Here is a 21,683-nt window from a genome sequence, read left to right as displayed (position 1 = left end):
CACATATAGAAATTTCGGCAATACATTCATCTTTATTGTGTTGATTCTCCCACCCAGGGATAGCGACAGGGGGTCCCAAGGTTCAATATCTCTCGCCAGATTAGACTGTAAAGGTTGATAGTTATATATACCATATATATACCATATATAGGTCCTTATGTTCATGCGTGATCCATATCCTGAGGTAATTTAACTTTTTAGGGCTAATTTTAAACGGGAATGTGCTCGGAGGTTCGCTTTTTTGAATGTTGATTTTGTATCCGGATATTTTGCAGAAGTCCGCAAGTAGGGTCATCAACCGAGGAAGACTCGTTTGGGGTTGTGATATATACAACAACATGTCTTCCGCGTAGAGTGAGACTTTATGCTCCGAGCCTGCACGCATGATCCCTTTGATATCGGTGTTCTGCCTCAGAGCCAGCGCAAGGGGCTCCATTGCGATCACGAAAAGGAGTGGAGATAAAGGACATCCCTGTCTCGTACCCCTATGGAGTTCAAAGTAGGTGGATAGATTGTTGTTGGTGCGAACGGCAGCCATCGGAGACGTATATAGAATTTTAATCCAAGCTATGAGCTTGGGGCCAAACCCAAACCTCTCCAGATCGTGAAAAAGATGGTTCCACTCTACCCAATCAAATGCTTTTTCCGCATCAAGGCAGAGGACCACCTCAGGCGTTCCGGGTGGAGAGGGGCTATACAGGATATTTAGGAGGCGTCTGATATTAAAGAGTACCGATTCCTGATGAAGCCTGTTTGGTCCGGGACGGGCCAGAACCTTAGCGAGAACCTTGACATCGGCGTTAAGGAGGGAAATTGGACGGAACGAGCCGCATTCCAGTGGGTTCTTGTCTTTCTTTTTTTTTTATCCACTTTTTCTCCCATTTTCTATATTTTCTCCCATCCCAATTTCGTATCATCCAATTCAACCCTCCCCTGTCACGGACGCTGTTTCTTGCCTCCCACAAGCCGGCTGCAATGTGGACTAAGTCATACATAGCACAAGTCCCCTCCGGTACTTGAGGTAACAGCAGTCGCATCTTTTCACCTGCGCAGCTCGATCTCTCAGTGGCGAGGAGTAACGCGTGGGAGGCTTACGCTGCCCCAGACACTTCCTGATTCTACTGTGCAGGCGCACCAACCGACCTGTAGGAGTCGCTGTCCACAACGCCCGATCCCCACCCTTCAGTTTCCCTCCCCGTAATACGGCCAATGTGTATTACTGTGGACGACCAGCTAAACTGAAAGCAAATGTGGAGCGCTGGGCTCGAACTGACGAGCCCAGCGTCTCCAGCATTTCGTGGCGAGTGCCTTGCCCACTTCGCCACGTAGCCGCCCCGGTTCTTGTCTTTCTTAAGGATTAAGGAGATAACAGCTTGGCGCATGGTCGGAGGAAGAGAATTTGTTGAGAATGATTCATCAAATACGGCTAGCAGCAGTGTGGACAGCTGGGTTGAGAATTTTTTGTAGAAGTCTGTAGGGTAGCCGTCTGGCCCCGGGGACTTGCCACTCTGCATAGATCTAATCGCTGACGTAATCTCCGCAACCGTAAATTCCTCCTCCAAATCTGCGGGCCTCTCTGGGTCAACTGTCGGGACGCGGAGGGTCCTATAGAAATCGTCTAGCGTGGAGGGCCCTACTTGCGAGTCCGAGGTGTATAACGATTGGTAGAAAGTTTTAAATCTTTCATAAATTTTAAGGTCGTCAGTGGCTTTTGAGCCCCGCTCGTCGTTGATAGTGGGGATGGACTGGTTGGCAGTTCTTTGTCGCAGTTGATGGGCAAGTATCCGTCCGGCCTTCTCTCCATGTTCATAGTACCCCTGTCGCGTTTTAGTAATGAGGTACTCAGCCTGTCGTGTTGACAGGAGGTCAAACTCAGTTCGCAACGATATACGTTTTTTTCAACGTGTCGGCTGATGGCGAGTGGCTATGTAGTCTATCTAGCTCCAGAATCTCGTCCGTCAGTTGCTTAAGGCGTGCCGTGTTTATCTTCTTTTGGTTGGCGCAATATGAAATCACCTGTCCCCTTATGTACGCCTTCAGTGATTCCCAAATGGTTAAAGAGGACATTCCCGGAGTCTTATTAATGTCGAGAAATAATGTAATTTCCGAGGTGATGAAGGCTGTGTTTGGGTGCTTTTGAAGATTTTATGGAAATGCATTGGAGCCGGGGAAAGCTCAGGAAATTCAAGCACCTAAAAAAAAAACGAACAAAAAATACAAACAAACAAAAGACTATCGTCACCAATGCAAGTCTCGGTCTCGACTCCCGGAGTCAGCATTGCCTGCGGCTTGGGCCGATCGTCATACTAACTCGTTTGGCTGAGTTAGCGGGAGGGAAGTTGTGGTTGGTAATCTGGCGTTGTGGACAGCGACACCTACAGGTCAGGTCTGGGCGCCTGCTCAGCGAAAGGCAGGATTGGTGAAGGCAGCGTGACCTCCCATGCGTTACACTTCACCAATGAGAGTCCTCGCTGCCAGGTGAGAAGAGAGCCGCTGGCTGTCTCTGCATGTGTCGGAGGAAGCATGTGGTAGACTTCAGGGTTCCCTTGTACCGACCAGTAGGGGGAACATGCGCACAACGACCAGGTAGGGGAGGGGGGGAATTGGCATAACGACTAAATTGGGATGGGAGGAAAAGCATAGAAAATCAGGTGGAGAAAAAGAGGATAACATTTTTTTTTTAATGACTATTGATTGGTATGATGCCAGATTATAGAATATAAGGTTTAGGCTGAAAATAGCCAGAATGATTCTTTATCCTTTAGGCTAATATTCCTGAAAATAAAGTCAATGGGAGTTATTTTAAACCAGCTGTTTTCTGACCTGCAGGCCTGAGTAATGAGAGCTGGTCCATCATGAAGAACATGGCCACAGAGCTGTGCATCATCCTGATTGGATATTTCACTCTAGTCCCAGCTATCCAGGTAACCTACACACTAGGGCTGTCCCCGACTAAGGATTTGGATGGTCGACTATGATTGGCTAAAATTTGCCGTTAGTCGACTATTGGTCGACTAAAAATAAAAAAAATAATATATATATATTTTTTTTTTGTATTGTTCTATTTGGGCTGTGGGGGGTGCTTAATGTCTGGAGGAGTCGACTGAAGGCTTCTTGTCCTCTGCAAAAGCATGCAATTGGTCCACTGATGGATACATCTTGATATTTGTCTAGTCTAGTGTGTTCATTAGATGGGTGAAATCCTCTTTCAGTGCCTCTGTGCCTGTTTTCGTAGGCAGTTAGCCTCTGGTATGCGTGCCATTAGCGTTAGCCACGCTTCTATGCCTCTTTTCTTTTGGAAAGAATGATAAAAAAATATTAGTCGACTAATAGGGGTCAGCCCTACTACACACAAACAACACACTTTAACTATGTATTTGTTTAAGTACAGTGTATACGTTTTAAGCTGGCCCTAAGCTTTCACTTAAAAAATAAAAATAATAATAATATATACATATTTGTTTTAATAAACACATGGTGGCACGTTGTCATAGTTGTCATTAGGGAAAGCCCTGCTATTGTTGTGATTCCAGAGGTGTGCATATCATTCTTGGCTGGACCGGCGTGGCCAGCCATACAACAAGCCCTACAACCATGAATGTCAGTCTAACATCATCATCACTCAGTTACATGATTGGGCCCACTGGATCAGGTGACCAACGACGTCACTGAAGTTATGATTGGTCAGCACGGTCCAGCCGTGTACTAGGTTTTGCCCTAGTTCAAGAAATAACCCATTCAACATGAAATGTTGTTACTATTATTTATCTATATCATTATCTACAAATGTGTTTTATTAGGATCCCATTCGTGAATGCAGAACATCGGCTGGGGAAGTATTGTTGTCTGATCTACTGGCTTGTTATTGTAGGAGTTCTGTCTGTTTGCTGTGGTGGGGCTGGTGTCTGACTTCTTCCTTCAGATGTTCTTCTTCACTACCATACTATCCATAGACATCCGCCGTATGGAGGTGAGAGCACACACACACACACACACACACACACACACACACACACACACACACACACACACACTACACCCATACACGTAACCCATAACCTTAAAACAACCTTAAAAAAACATTCTAAATGTCCTCACTTCCACAAAACATCCAGAACTCAAACAGATCTTTACGTTTAGTAGTCAAGTATTCACACATAAAGTCAATTGTATTTGTATAACTCCTCATCACAGTTACACATCTCGGTTCTGAGGCCTCATGATGATGAAGCAGCCTTCACTAGGGCCTTTCACGCTTTTTTTTTTTTTTTCATATTTAAAGTTTTTTATTTTTCACAAGCAGGACAATACATACATGACAAGACAAACTAAGACAATAATAATAATAATAATAATAATAATAATAATAATAATAATAATAATAATAATAATAATAATAATAATAAATAATAATAACAACAAGGGCGTGGGGGGGGGGGGTTGCAGAGTGTTACAAAGGTTCAGTACACAAACATATTCCAGATTGTGATCTAATAAAGCTCAGGGGACCTTGAAGGCCATCGGGCCTATCACTCTCTTGAAGAGATACAGCAGCCTGTTCCATTGATAACAAGTCCATGAAGTCCTTGCGCCAGTTCTCCAAACTGAAGCAGTTAGGTTTGCGTTCTTTCCAGTTCATTAAAATAATCAGTTTGCATGCTAGAAAAGCCAGTGCTACAATATTATTTACAATCTTTGCTTGAGCAGTGTCCATTTTTACACCCAATATACACGTTATAGGGCAAGGATTAATGTCAATTTGGAGAGTAACTGACAGGTCCTCAGCAATGTCCAACCAAAATGTCCTAACAAGCGGGCAGTGCCACAGCAAGTGCATGAGCGTACCCAGGCATGCGTTGTTCATGGGACGGGGTAGCACGGTGTGCTACCTCACTGAGTATTAAAGATTTGAGCAGAAGCGCGTGCACGCACATGCATGGTTGTGCGCGCATGCGCGTGCACTCAAGAACGCGCTGCGCTCGACTCGGCTCGTCTGTTTACCTGCCTCCCGGCGCTACCTCGCATTATCATAACAATAGCCGCTATAGGCTGGTGTCTTCAACCACGTCTGTGGACTCTTTGTGATGTAAATATGGAACGTCCCAAGTTGCCGCTGCCCACAGAGTGCACCGCCGTCCAAAGGTGAACGACGGCGAACGAAGGGCCAAATCAAAACAGCCGTCAATTCCGAATTGACAACTGTTTTGATTCAACCCCCCACCCACCACCACTCACCCCCGGACAACAACACACTCTGCAAACAGCAGCAACCCGGGACATTCCATATCTACATCACAAACTTTGGGACTGAGTAGATAATTAATTAATCTTCTCTTTATTTTTATTATTTATATTAAAACTGAATCAAACCATAAACAAGGTTGCCTGTTGGGATGTTAGATCCTAATGTGAAAAACTGATTTTATATGTCTGCACTTTATGTGCTCATTTTATGCCTGTCTTAATTCTGTTGTGAAGCACTTTGAGCTGCAGTTTCTGTATGAAAGGCTATACAAACAAAGTGTATTATTGTGCGCGAGGGAACATATGCGCATGCGCGCGGGGCCGCGCGTGCGTGTGCGCGGCGTCATTATCCTGCGTGCCGGCTCAGTCCATAATAACAACGCAACACTGAGCGTACCCTCTACTCCACACCCATGCCAGCACAATTTGGGTAGGGTGTGATTCATTTTATTCAGTGTACAGGGCAGCGTTTCCGTTAGCCGGTAATTACCGGTATTTGACCGGCAAAATCTGTTGAAGTCCGACATATTTAATTTCTCCGGTCATAATGTCCGGAGAAAATAATTCCCTCTAAACACAATTAGATTATTTGAATTGTATTAAAATAGGCTAAAATTAAATAGCCTATGCGATGAACGAAACAATCATTACATTTGTCGTTGCTTCACCAAGCAGCCTGTCTAATAATGACATCCTGTTGTCAGCGCGAGCTGGCTGCTGATATATTTGCGAGAAGTATGGCTTGGCAGGGTGCAGTACTCCAATTCAGCCATTGGCAATTCAGCTGTTGGGTGGGGGCGCTAAAACACCGCTGCTCTGCTCTGCCTGCTCCATGCTTCACGTAAATATATCAGCAGCCAGCTCGCGCTGACAACAGGATGTCATTATTAGACCGGCTGCTTGGTGAAGCAACGACAAATGTAATGATTGTTTCGTTCATCGCATAGGCTATTTAATTTTAGCCTATTTTAATACAATTCAAATAATCAAATTGTGTTTAGAGGGAATTATTTTCACAGGACATTATGACCAGCACCAAGTCGTTGGGAGGTGGAGATATACATCACGCAAACCCACGATAATGTTGCCGTCTCTCTCTGCCAAATTTCTCAGTTCTTCGCTTGATATAATTAATACAAATGTCCAATATAACGGAATTCTTTAGCTCATAAAAATGTGATTATAACAGACTGCTGTTTATTAAGGTCGGGCAGACTGCCCACCGACACCTCAAGTCGGCAGCAGCACGAAGTCTCGAGGGACTTATTTTATTTGGAATATATTAATGACTGTATATACGCAAAAGTAGCCTAGTTTTAAGTTAATTGTGGTATTGTGGTTACAATGGGAACTGTACTGTATTTGTGGTGGGTCTGTGGTATTGTGGTTACAATGGGAACTTTATTTGTGGTGGGTCTGTGGTATTGTGGTTACAATGGGAACTGTACTGTATTTGTGGTGGGTCTGTGGTATTGTGGTTACAATGGGAACTGTATTTGTGGTGGGTCTGTGGTATTGTGGTTACAATGACCACAGATGAAACACTGACCCCCCCCCCCCCCCTCCAGCTAGCTGACCTTAACCGCCGACTGCCGGCAGAAGCGGGCCTGCCTCCGCCCAAGCCGGGCCCCCTGCGTCCCCGTGAGGTGCCCCCTCCCCCGCGGCCATCCCCCCACACCATCACGCTGCAGACCCCGGCCTTCAGGAACCTGCGGCTCCCCAAAAGGCTGCGAGTTGTCTACTTCCTGGCCCGAACACGCCTGGCCCAGCGCATCATCATGGTGAGACTCCGTTTTCTACTTCTGGTATAACAAGAACCAAAACACTGGTTCCCTTTCAACCCTCTGAAGTCTAGCCGGTTATGCTCCTCCTCCTTAACTCATTCAGCGCCAATCACGAGTATAGTCGATTTAACTTGCCATCGCTTGAGCGCCAATCACGAGTATAGTTAGGTTAGTATAGGTTTTGGTCATTATTTCTTTTATTAGCGATATCCATTCATTTTCATCCATCCAGCCTGATGTTTGATTGATTGATTACTTTATTAACAGATTGCAGAATGGGTACAGTACAGCTCAATACATACAATTGTTAAGGGGATGCAGACCAGAGAAAGACTTTTGTCTTGTTTACATCAGGGTCCCCCATATTCAATTCATCGTAACATATGACATACAGATAGACAGTACTGCTACATCTATACATTTATGACATACCAGATTTGCAAATACAGTACTGTTTGTGATATGAAAAGAGTCCAGAAAAGAAGTATATACATTTGACGTAGAAACTGTACATTGGAGGAGGTTGGGGGGGAGGGGGTACTGTACATTGGAGGAGGTTGGGTAGGAGTGGGGGGGGAGGTTGGGTGGGTGGGGGACACTGTACAACTGTATAAGCAACACTGTACATTGGAATATTGACAAGACCATACTTGGTCATTTTTACTGTACATTGGAGCGGGTTGTGTTGGGACATTTACAGGGGCCAGTTTCGAATTGCAGTTGTTATCGTTGGGAATGGGTCTGAGCTCGCAAAAGGGCAAATACCGCCCCCTACGCCTTCCGGCTGGTATTGCACTCCACTGGGAATGGTATAGTTTATTTTCTGGGACGATCCAAGCCGTGCTGGCGTGGTTTAAATAATCAGGCGAGGTAACCTGATTTCAACGATACATCTGCGACGCTGCCCCCCCCCCCCCCTCATATGCAATGCTGTTGAACGTGGCACGGACCTCCGCGCCCAGTACTTCAAATGGCGATCAGATAATTGGATTATTTCTTTTGCATTACATCAGATACAAGGTAAGAACATTATATATAAATTTGATCGTTGATCTGATATGTATTTCTACCCGATCGACGCTGTATCTGTGTGTGTATGTGTGGCTGTTTTCTGTTTTGTGCTACGAGGGCCATTTCATGTATGCACGAGGAAGGACAATAATGATGATCTAGCGTTGATTTCAGGAAGATACGATAATCAGCCGAAAAATTACAACGTGTTTTGTGTATTCCACTAAAGGGCTATTATCGCGTCTTTCTCTGGAATGACTAGAAATCACAAACTATACTCGTATTCAAAACGGTATAAAACGGAAATCTACCGATGAAAAAAACGATCCTTTTTGTACATGTTGACTGCAAGCAACTCACTGATAATCGACAAGTGTATTAGACCCATAGCCATAATTTAAGATATATTTTAAGCACTCGCAAATCTCCCACTCCTCCCATTGATTAAAGCGGTGGCGCTCTAGCGCCCTCTGGCGCACTTAACCTCTTCCCCCTGTGGAATATTTTCTGAAAATCCGCCTAAAATATATACCTAGGTAAATGGAATATTGCTCCACTTCTACAAGGGCCATTTGCATATTCTTGGTACCTAGGGACATCTATGGAGCTCAGGGAATGTATTCACAGTGTCGGAAATATTGTGTCTATTACTAGGCTTGCTTAAATTGTGATGAAACAAAGGAGAATATGAATTATGATTTTCTTTGCATCTTTGACAGTGAATAACACCATGCTAATAATGACCAAACATTAAAAACCGCCACTGATCCCGTTCAGTACCTTCTTGAGATCATGTGTACAAAAGATCTAAGGAAATGAATAAAGGGAAGATGATTAAACAGAAGGTTCTGTAGATACAGTACTGAATTCTCCCATCCGGACCAATGCAATTTGAAATATTATTATAGAATATAGAATAGGAGGCGGCTGGGTGGCGTAGCGGAGATTGCGCTCGTCACCAATGCAAGAGACTCCGCTATCGAATCCCAGTTGGACGTTGTGGACAGCGACCCCTACAGGTCGGTTGGGATACGCCTGCACAGCAGAGACAGGAAGTGGCGAGGGTAGTGTGAGCCTCCCATGCGTTACACCTCGCCAATGAGAGTCCGCGCTGGCAGGCAAAAAGATGTGACAGGCTGCCTCCTCGTGTGCCGGAGGGCACGCGTGATGCAAGGCTTCTATCCTCTCTACAACCGACCAGTGGGGGGCATAGTCGAGCAACGTTCAAGACAGGGGAGGGGAGAATTGGATACACGAAATTGGGATGGGAAGAAATAAGGAGAAAAAGTGGATTAAAAAAAATATATATATAGAATAGGAGGCTTATAAATGACCTTATTATAGCCAATTCGCACCAGGTGTGCATAAGAACAGATAAGTAGATCTACTGTAATCTACTGTACTTTATTATTTTCCCCACAGTGCAACCGTTTTGTAACTAATTTCAGATCTAATTGTTCCTACATGTTAACAATAGGGAAGAGAAACTAACTGCCTTTCAATATTTGTCAAAAACTTTACCTTTTGTAGCTTATCCCGAATAATAACAGTTATTGAAATAATTCATACAGAACTCTGAACCTTGAACCCCATAGAATCTTCCAGGAAGTGTAGTTTTAAAAACGTTTAAAAACACACATACACAACGACTGCAAAAAGTGGAGGCCCGTGGATATTATTGCAAGAGATAATTCATACATATTATGAAAAGCCAATCTGTTGTTTAGAATTTGGATGGGGGGGTAGCGAGTCTCTGATACCTCTGCGATGTCTAACACCTTTTCACAGCGCACACACCGCGTTTTGACAGGTTTGATGCATCTGAACCAATCACGTTGTCAGAAATCTGCACCAGCCAATGGGAGCTCATTTTGCGTAAAATATAGGCTATGCGGTGCGTAAAAGGCAACATTGGCTTTAGCCATTCTAAAACAATTGTTTTTTCAGCCTGTTATTCGTTTTAACTTGTTGAATTCACATTTCTTTAGTTTGAAATAATGCAACTGCAAGCCAATGTTCCGAGACACATTACATTTTATTTGTTAGGCTATATTTATACACCGTTTAGCCCTAAATGGTGGATTCAAATGCTATTATAAATAAACGTTTAATTCATAACGTTCCGTCGGGTCCGTGAGGAGCTGGAAACACGGCCAATCAAAAGTGTATTCTCGAGAATGATAATGCAGGTTCTATTATCCTGACTAAACTTGGAATACCAGAAAATAGATCTTATAAACGGTATATGATTTGTTGGAGAAATATGCAGCCCCATGGCCGAGATAGCCTTGCGAGTCGAGAGAGCTTTTCAGAGAGCAGTGAGTTCACTGACAGCGACAATGTGAGAAACAAACTATCCCTCCCCCCTCTCGCTCTGAATGATTTGCATGGAATGCATATTGGTATCACTCAGTGATTTAACACCTATCAACCGCACACGCCGCTCTGTTTGTGTGTGTCATGAATTAAAGCGTTCCGTCTCCAGATGGATTTCAGTCTTTTTTTTTTTTTTTTTTCTTTGTCAATTTGATTTTAGTCTGACGGAATTGGCTACCTGGTATAATATGATTTGTAGATGCATACAGATTGAAACGACATTTAGCCAATCAGAGCCGTCAAATATCATGAAAAGGGGCGTTTTGACCATTCTAACCAATCAAACGTGAGCTTGACGCACACACGCTGCTAGCAGTGCCCTCCCCCTCACAGACCCGTCTTGTCACGTATCATTTGCACCGAAGATAGCAAGCGTGCAGGTCCTCTTTTAACACCACTGAAGCATTAAACAATGGCCCAGTAAACTATTCACTTTAGTTTACTACACGAGGCATTGTCTAACGTTATCTAGCTGGCTAGCTGATGGCTCATAACATAATTGAAATTCGTTTTTGAAGCTGTGGCTAACGTTAGCTAGCTACCTATCTTCGGGTGGCTAACGTTAGCTACCTAGCAACTGTAGCTTGTAGGGATGCACCGAATATTCGGCCGCCGAAGATTATCGGCCGAAAATGGCTAAAAAGGCTCTTTCGGCTTTAGGCCGAAAGGGTTTTAGCACCGAAAATATATCACAGAATGTCAAAGAACAGAGTTACGTAACGTTCATAACCTAAAGTGTTGTTGTGATGACGTAATCAAACCGCGCAACGTGTAACGTGAGCAGCTTGACAGCTCTTCCTGCGTTCTGCAGCCTGTGAAAACGAACTCCTCTTGGGAGTTGCGCTGTTTCTATAAACTCTGCGAGCAACGTGTCCAATAAATGCGTCTTTAACACTTTTAACACTGGGCTTAGTCTAATTAGTGGCAAGAGGACCGGGGATTGTAAACAAACGTGTGGCTTTTTGTAGAGCTAAATCTATACTTTATAGTATTGCTATCTGTCCATTCTCATTGTCAATTGAGTTCATAAACCGTCCCTTCAAAATGGCTTAAAGAAAAAAGAATGCATCAATAGGTTCTCATTTTATAGCACCGTGAATATAAGCTTTATAGCTGATTTGGGCTAGTATATTTTCTCGGAGGCTAGATAAATGGCTAATAGCTGCTAACGTTATATCCAACGGCATTTCCGTTTTACAGAGGCTACATAAATAACTCGAACTGCATATGTTCGGGACTGTCCCAAAGCATGTATGCATGAAAGGGGACGTCGTTTATTATTATTGATTACCAATAACAGTGTTCGTCTAACTAGCCACATACGCTGGTCGGCTGGTTGAGTATCATAGCAAGCGCTGATCGGGCTGTAATTTACGTGAAAAAGATCTTACCATGAGCTGGTGGGATCCCCCCGAGCATTCCCCGTTACCATACTGTATTGTACCCATTCTGCAAATCTGTTAAATATTGATTGATTGATTGAACATTTTATTAACAGATTTTATTAACAGATTGCAGAATGGGTACAATACAGTACAGCTCAATACACACAATTGTTAAGGGGATGCAGACCAGAGAAATACTTTCGTCTTGTTTACATCAGGGTCCCCCATTTTCAATTCATCATAACATATATGACACACATGACATACAGATAGACAATACTGCTACATCTATACATTTATGACATATCAGATTTACAAATACAGTATTGTTTGTGATACAGAAATAGTCTAAAAAAGAGAGTATATACATTTGACGAAGAAACTGTACATTGGAGGAGGTTGGGTAGGTGGGGTGGGCCGTGGGGGGACTGTACATTGGAGGTGGTTGGGTGGGGGGGTAACTGTACATTGGATTATCGACGAAACCTTACTTGGTCCCAAGAAGAGGGTCTTGTGTATTAAATAAAGTTTTCATTCATTCATTCACTCTGGATCTGGTAAATCCAGTAGCAATACACACAATTGTTAAGGGGATACAGACCAGAGAAAGATGTTTGTCTTGTTTACATCATCAGGGTCCCCCATTTTCAATTCATAGTGACATTTATGATATACACAACATACATGACATCATGACATTTATGACATAGGGACATACATGACTTACAGCAGGTATATAGTACTGTTACATTTGTCACATATACGATATGCAAATATACAGTACTGTTACCCAGAGATCCTAACAGTAAATATATACATATGATGAGGAGGATACTGTACATTAGGAGGGGGTGGGTGGGTGGTAAAAAATATATACAAACGGTGTGGAGGAGACTGTCCATTGTTGTTGTGGCATAATTGCGAAACGTGTTTAGTCTTTTGTTTGTATGATAACAAGCCTTTTAGTTCATGGTTCAAAGTAATGGGAAAGGGGTGCTAGCTCGCCATCAATCAGAAGCTAGCCACAAGACTTGCATTCATGCTCTCCAGCACACAGCCTCCCTGGCTGGCACAACAACCACAACAGTAGGGTCTATAGTCAGTCAGGACAGTAGGCTCTACAAGTAGGCTCCCTTAAAACGCTAACGCTATTAAAAAAAAATACAGTGGAGGTTATAATAAGAATATGATTTGGCCTGAAAAAAAGTTCAGTCGGGAGAATTTTTTTTGCTTTAATCCCTGGTGTGTGTGTACGTGACGCGTTGTAGTTTCCATGAATACGGGGATCATTAGAACTATACCATTTAGCAAGAATTAAACATATTTACAAGTCGTATTAAGTTTAGCAAGTAAGGAGACATATATATATATATATATATATATATAACATCTCAAAGCACTCGAAAATGTCATTTTTCTATTTTTACCGATTTCTGAAAAGCGTGACTTCCTGAGCATTTGTGAGACATTCTAAATCCCTTTGTTCTCCACCCACGGGTGCAAAAACGAGTTTGGACTCTCAAGGGTTAAAGGAGAATGCCACCCATTTTAAGAATGCACATGCTGTATGTTGTTGCTGTGCTGGAGGATAGTTCATTTGATATTTTGGCTAGAAATTGGAGAACTCTGAGACGACCGACGATGCGCTGGCTTTGTGGACGCAAGGGCTCTCTTTCTTATATCTGGCTTTTGGAGAGAATGATGCACGTTCCAAAATATTGAGGCACAAGAATAACTCGCAATAACCCTCTAAACTCATAGCCAAGCTCAGGGACCTGGGCTTGAACTATGACCTCTGCCAGTGGGTCTTGGACTTCCTGACGGGTAGACCCCAGGTGGTGAGAGCAGGCAACTGCACCTCCTCATCCATCACCCTCAACATAGGGGTCCCCCAGGGCTGTGTTCTGAGTCCCCTCCTCTACTCCCTCTACACACATGACTGTGTGGCACAGCGGAACAACACAATCATCAAATTTGCTGACGACACAGTAGTGGTGGGCCTGATCTCTGCAAACGAGGGCCTACCTTGAAGAGGTAGAGGATCTGGCGCGGTGGTGTCAGGAGAACTGCCTCTCTCTGAACGTCAGCAAAACAAAAGAGATGATTGTGGACTTTAGGAGGTCGGGGGTCAGGGACTACAGCCCCCTCAGCATCGACGGGGCACCGGTCGAGAGAGTGAACAGTTTTAAGTACCTCGGAGTCCACATATCCGAGGACTTAACATGGACCACACACATTGACAGTGTAGTCAAGAAGGCACAGCAACGCCTCTACTTCCTTAGGCACCTAAGGAAGTTCAAAGTGAGTCAGAAGATCCTTAAGAACTTCTACTCATGCACAATAGAGAGCATCCTGACTGGCAATATCACCTCCTGGTTTGGGAATAGCACCGCATAAGACCGTAGCAGACTACAGAGAGTGGCCCGTTCAGCCGAACGCACAATTGGAGTTGGGCTTCCCACTCTCCAAGACATTTACAACAAGCGTTGCAGGGGTAAGACTAAGAGAATAATCAAAGACTCTAGTCACCCAAACAACTGCCTCTTTGAACTGCTGCGGTCAGGCAAGCGATACCGGAGTCTCATGGCAAGCACAGAGAGACTCAGAAGGAGCTTCCATACCCAGGCCATCAGGATGCTCAACGACAATAACACTATGTAACAAACCATCAAATACACTCACATAAACAACTCACTGTAGCAGTGTAGCACCCACTTTAGACACTTTGACACTTTATATTTATTGGTAAAGAGATTTGCACTACAACTCATACCTCATTGCACCTTACCCTAAGTTGTACCTCATCCCATTTCTGCATTGTACTGTATATTGTATTGTAACTCAGTTACAATTTTTTTTCTACTCTGTATTGTATATTGTATATATGTATATTGAACACTTTTGTTTACACTTGTTTACGTACTTTTGACTTTCTATTTTATACTTACCGTACTTTTCGCACTATAAGCCGCACCTGACTATAAGCCGCAGCAGCTAAATTGAATGATGTGTACATATATAAGCCGCACTGGACTATAAGCCGCAGGTGTTTTAATGTTTAATTACCATATGTAAGGGTTCGTGCACAGAGGGGATTGTCACAATACTGTCGGACAAATAACAAGAATTAACTCATTTACAAGTTGTATTAAGTTTAGCAAATAAGGGAACAGATAAATAACATTTCAATGCAGTAAAAAAAGCAATATTTTCGGGTTTGGTCCATATATAAGCCACACTGTTATATAAGCCGCAGGGTCGAAAAATGGGGAAAAAAGCCGCGGCTTATAGTCCGAAAAGTACGGTATCTATTTTAATCTAGCACACTCTCAGGAGCAAAACAGAAAAAAGCATTTCATATAAAAGTATTCTGTATTTTTGTATGACAACTAATAAAGAAACTTGAACTCAACTCAACACCGTCTTGTTGTATTACTAGTAGACTCAACACTGTCTTGTTGTATTACTACTAGTAAACTCAACACTGTCTTGTTGTATTACTAGTAGACTCAACACTGTCTTGTTGTATTACTAGTAGACTCAACACTGTCTTGTTGTATTACTAGTAGACTCAACACTGTCTTGTTGTATTACTAGTAGACTCAACACCGTCTTGTTGTATTACTAGTAGACTCAATACTGTCTTGTTGTATTACTAGTACTCAATACTGTCTTGTTGTATTACTAGTAGACTCAACACTGTCTTGTTGTATTACTAGTAGACTCAACACTGTCTTGTTGTATTACTAGTAGACTCAATACTGTCTTGTTGTATTACTAGGTGTAGTCTCAACACTGTCTTGTTGTATTACTAGTAGACTCAACACTGTCTTGTTGTATTACTAGTAGACTCAATACTGTCTTGTTGTATTACTAGTACTCAATACTGTCTTGTTGTATTACTAGTAGACTCAACACTGTCTTGTTGTATTACTAGTAGACTCAACACTGTCTTGTTGTATTACTAGTAGACTCAACACTGTCTTGTTGTATTACTAGGTGTAGACTCAACACTGTCTTGTTGTATTACTAGTAGACTCAACACTGTCTTGTTGTATTACTAGTAGACTCAATACTGTCTTGTTGTATTACTAGTACTCAATACTGTCTTGTTGTATTACTAGTAGACTCAACACTGTCTTGTTGTATTACTAGGACTCAACACTGTCTTGTTGTATTACTAGTAGACTCAACACTGTCTTGTTGTATTACTAGTAGACTCAATACTGTCTTGTTGTATTACTAGTAGACTCAATACTGTCTTGTTGTATTACTAGGTGTAGACTCAACACTGTCTTGTTGTATTACTAGGTGTAGACTCAACACTGTCTTGTTGTATTACTAGTAGTAGACGCAACACTGTCTTGTTGTATTACTAGTAGACTCAACACTGTCTTGTTGTATTACTAGTAGACTCAATACTGTCTTGTTGTATAACTAGTAGACTCAACACTGTCTTGTTGTATTACTAGTAGACTCAACACTGTCTTGTTGTATTACTAGTAGACGCAACACTGTCTTGTTCTATTACTAGTAGTAGATGCAACACTGTCTTGTTGTATTACTAGTAGACTCAACACTGTCTTGTTGTATTACTAGTAGTAGACGCAACACTGTCTTGTTGTAGACTCAACACTGTCTTGTTGTATTACTAGTAGTAGACGCAACACTGTCTTGTTGTAGACTCAACACTGTCTTGTTGTATTACTAGTAGACGCAACACTGTCTTGTTCTATTACTAGTAGTAGATGCAACACTGTCTTGTTGTATTACTAGTAGACTCAACACTGTCTTGTTGTATTACTAGTAGTAGACGCAACACTGTCTTGTTGTAGACTCAACACTGTCTTGTTGTATTACTAGTAGTAGACGCAACACTGTCTTGTTGTAGACTCAACACTGTCTTGTTGTATTACTAGTAGACTCAACACTGTCTTGTCATGTTCTCAGGTCGGCACTGTGATCTGGATCGGCATCCTGCTCTACACTGACCCAGCCGGCCTGCGCACCTACCTGGCCGCTCAGGTGTCGGAGCAGAGTCCACTGGGAGACTCTGGCGGCGGGCTGCCACCTCACCTGGGAGTGGCGCCCGTCTTCCCCGGAGGAGACCCCACCAGCACACTCAGCGTCCTGCCCGCCCCAGAGCCTACCCCCTTGCCGGAGAACCAATCGCAGGGCCACCACGGCTCTGTTCTGGCGGGCCCCCGCCCCCAGGCCCCTCCCACGGTGCCCCAGATCACCTGGGGTGCGGAAGACGAGGAGGGCTGGAGGAGGCTGTCCTTTAGACACTGGCCCTCTCTCTTCAGCTACTACAACATCACACTGGCCAAGATGTGGGTGGATAGGGGAGGGTGTGTTTACCTGTTTACAAATGGATCCATCTCTGGTTCCCCAGGATTCTAGTTCACACAAATCTCTAAGTGTCAATCTTTCAACGTTTTGAAGTGTGTGTTAACTAAACTAAACAAGATGAGTTCATCTTTTGACTGCATCTGTGGCAACCTTTTCTACACATGACATGACCGAAACGTAGTTGTTTCTTTGATGGAGCAGAATTCCTCTGTCACTACTTGACCTAATGACTGTTTCTTTGTCTGAGTTCATATATTCCAATTCCATTGGAACAGAGCGCAAAATACCAGAGGGATTTGCGAATGGTTCAGATAACAGAAATTATGCAAGGAAGGTGAACATTTTCTGAATTTGTCAGTTAGGTGTTGTTTTCTCATGTAGGGAGAAAAAAAGCTGTGTACAGTTGGGATCTGTCAGTTGTTTAGTGGTACTAGCTTGCTATAATTTATTATTGTATTATTGCACTCAGGGCAAAAAAGAATATATATATATTAGTGCTGTCGGGCGATTAAAAAAAATTATCTAATTAATTACAGGATTTGTAATTAATTAATCTAATTAATCGCATTTTAATCGCATAACCATTTTATGCCTGATATTCTATATTCTATAATCATATTTCAAATTGCATGTGTCCGGATGGCAGAATTCAGTACTGTATCTACAAAACCTTCTGTTTAATCATCTTCCATCTATTAATTTGCTTAGATTGTTCAGGTCTGGTCAATTTGAGCATGGTGTTATTCAGTCAAAGATAAAAAAAAATGTATTGATATTCTCATTTGGTTCATTACAATTTACTCAAGCCTATCAATCAATCAATCAGATTTATTTATATAGCACATTTAACATGACAGCCTAGTAACAGACACAGTATTTCTGACACTCGGAATACATTCCCTGAGATCCATAGATGTCCCTAGAATCAGATACCAAGAACATGCAAATGGACCATATTAAAAAAGTCTGTAAATGTGTATTCTATGTTCTTATGGAATGAATGAGATAAAAAAAATATATTAGTAAAAAAGAAAAAGAAAAATATTAATTGAGTTAATTTTCATAACGTGATAATTTGCTGTGTACTTAATTAATCTAATTAACGCGATAAACTGACGGCCCTAATATATATATATTGTGACGAACCTGATAGGGTACAGGCTTGCCACGGTTCAAATACAAACAAATTTGAATGTCCACACGAGCAATATCAATCAATACAAGTATTTATTGAAATCAGGGCAGAATCCAGAGGGAAAAAGCAATAGAATGGTCGTGATCCGGTCCAGGGGTCAAAAACACAAAACAGGCTTGCAGACAGAAAAGGGGATTGTTCACAATTCAGGGTAGTCGTCCAGTCCAGTCCAGGGTCAGTACACAAGGGGGAATCTCAGCCAGTCCAGGGTCCAGTACACAAAGATTTCGCTTTCTCCTCACCTTTCACTACTTCTCACTGTCGCAACTCTGAATATCAATCTCTCTCTCTATACCACAACTCCAACTCCTACTCCGCTCAAATCAACCCTCTCTAACCTAGTGTTAATGTAGTGTGTGGGACTGGGTGTGTGCACGTGAGATGTGGCTGGACTAATGATGTGCAGGTGTGTTCCATCAGTACTAATCAGCTACCTAATTGACTCTACTCCCTCCGTGACGGACATATCTCCCATCCTTCACATATCCAAAGGAGGGGGGAGGAGATCCGTCACAATATATATATATATATATATATATATATATATATATATATATATTTAGGGGTGTACACAAAATCCACTGTTCGGTACGTACCTCGGTTTTGAAGTCACGGTTTGGTATGATTTTCGGTGGAAGAAATACAAAACAAAAAATAGCTTTTCATTTATCTATTTATTTAACTGTATTAAACAATATAAAACGAATTGACCATAATTTACTGAGCAAACTAAGGCTTACTGCTGTAACCTACTAATAACACTTAAAGTAAATCTGAAGATTATTATATACAGTAGCAGATGCCTTGGATAAGTCATGGACAACTGTAGCGTGTGCTTGTTTATACAGAGCTGGTATGACTTGCTGGCTGAAATACGGACGAGAGGGAACTAGGTAGCGGGGCTCTATTACTCTATGCTCTATGTGCTTAAACCCTGTGTTCTCGACAACGGAGTATGGTCGCAGATAAAACACCTGCTATAAAAACACCTATGACGTTTGTTATTGCTTTGGCCCGGTCTGAATTAATAGCGAGATTCTGCTTGAATGCCATGGGGAGCTGGGTTTGCACTAGGGTCTGTTTCTTCCTTGTACTGTACCAGTGATATTCACATTCGGGTGATGCCGTTTCAAATGCGTGATAAAGTTCGCAATAAAGTTGAACAATGCCGGCACCGTAGCTTTAGTGCGATCCACCCCGTCTTTGTCCATTACTGTCGTTAACTGGGAATCCGAAATGATCCCAAACGGGAGACTTGAATGTTGTGGGAGCATCTTCTAGCTCTGGCTGGTCAGTTAGTATTGCACTCGACATACTAAGGCTAATATGCTATGCTGAATTACAGCTCTCGCTCTGCGCGGCTGCGTGCTGCGTGGGACGAACAAACAACATCCGGTTAGTTGTGCACGTTATATTTGGGACGGGGGGATTTAAGTTCCGTACCGTTGCAATCGTTCGGTGCACAGCGCGTACTGTACCGGAGGACCACATTGAGGCGGTACAGTACATATTCCTGTACCGTTACACCCCTAATATATATATATATTCACAACCATCCTGGAACTCCAAAACAACTGTTTAATTTGGGTTAGGATGCAGTACTTTATACAGGGACAGGATGTGGTTAGATGGAGTACTTTATACCGGGATAGAATGGGGTTAGGATGGAGTACTTTATATAGGGACAAGATGGGGTTAGGATGCAGTACTTTACACAGGGACAGGATGGGGTTAGGATGCAGTACTTTACACAGGGACAGGATGGGGTTAGGAGGGAGTATTTTATACAGGGACATGTTAGGGTGCAGTACTTTATATAGAGACAGGATGGGGTTAGGATGCAGTACTTTATACCGGGACAGGATGGGTTTAGGATGGAGTACTTTACACAGGGAAAGGATGGGGTTAGGATGCAGTACTTTACACAGGAACATGGTGGGGTTAGGATGGAGTACTTTACAAAGGGAGGGCATGGCCTCTACAATGGATTGTGATGAATGAAGCAATCAAGATGTGCTTTCCCTTTTTAAGGGACAAAAAGTAATTGGACAATTGGCTCAGCTGTAGAGTTAATTTCAAGTGTGGTATTTGAAATTGGAATCTGTTGCTGTCAACTTAATATTTGTTCCAAAGAGCTGTCACTATCAGTGAAGCAAGCCATCATTAGGCTGAAAGATCTAAACAAATCAATCAGAGAGATAGTAAAAACATTATGTGGTCATATATATTTTATATATATATATGTTTGGCACATTCTTAAAAAGAAAGAAAGCACTGGTGAGCTCAGCAACACCACCCAGAATACCACGGAAAACAACTGTGGTGGATGACAGATGAATTATTTCCCTGGTGAAGAAAAACCCCTTCCTGGCAGAGCATCACCAGGGACGAAAAACCCAGCATCTGGTGATGTCTATGGGTTCTAGACTTCAGGCTGTCATTGACTGCAAAGGATTTGCAACCAAGTATTAAAAGTGAAAATTTGATTTATGATTGTTAGTTTGTGCAATTACATTTGGTCCCTTAAAAAAATATGGGGGAAACGTGTAATTCCTACACTGTTCACCTGATTTGGATGTAAATACCCTCAAATTAAAGCACATCTTGATTGTTTCATTTCAAATCCATTGTGGCCAAAATTGTGTCTCGTGTCCAAATATGTATAGACCTAACTGTATATTCAGAACCATACTTTGTATAAACTACCATCGCCTCAGACCTCATCTCTGTTCCATCTCTGTTTCAGGTACATCAGCATCCTACCTGTCATTCCTGTCACCCTCCACCTCAGCCCGCAGGAAGCCATCGAGACGCGCCACCCTCAGGATACGAGACACCCCCCGCCACCCATCCCCAAGGTCTCCTCTGACCTCCAGACCGACCTCACCCTCTACAAGTCAGTATACACAAACACCACCCACCCTCGCTATACCCTAAAGACTCACCACACCCTAAATACTCAACACCACCCCTTCCCACTACACCCTAAAGACTCACCACACCCTAAAGACTCAACACCACCCCTTCCCACTACACCCTAAAGACTGACGACACCCTAAAGACTCAACACCACCCCTCCCACGACACCCTAAAGAATCACTACACCCTAAAGACTCAACACCACCCCTCCCATGACACCCTAAAGACTCACTACACCCTAAAGACTCAACACCACCCCTCCCACGAAACCCTAAAGACTGATGATACCCTAAAGACTCAACAACACCCCCTCACACAACACCCTAAAGACTCAACACCACCACCTCCCACTACACCTTAAAGGAAAACTCTGACATTTTGGGAAATTAGCTTATTTAACATCTTCCCTAGAGTTAG

General features: G+C 42.8%; 1 protein-coding gene across 1 annotated transcript in view; it reads left to right on the top strand.

Moving 5' to 3' along the window:
• scap (SREBF chaperone) overlaps positions 1-21,683 on the top strand; it is a 211,039-nt gene that overhangs the window by 120,054 nt on the left and 69,302 nt on the right. Inside the window, 5 exon segments of the mRNA XM_084336159.1 lie at positions 2,830-2,924; positions 3,872-3,970; positions 6,813-7,025; positions 16,751-17,133; positions 21,094-21,243. Coding sequence (XP_084192285.1) covers positions 2,830-2,924; positions 3,872-3,970; positions 6,813-7,025; positions 16,751-17,133; positions 21,094-21,243 — 940 coding nt within the window.

Source organism: Notolepis coatsorum, assembly GCF_963971535.1.
Source record: "Notolepis coatsorum genome assembly, chromosome: 19".
Taxonomy (NCBI): Eukaryota; Metazoa; Chordata; class Actinopteri; order Aulopiformes; family Paralepididae; genus Notolepis; species Notolepis coatsorum.
This window is presented reverse-complemented; position numbering and strand designations above follow the sequence as displayed.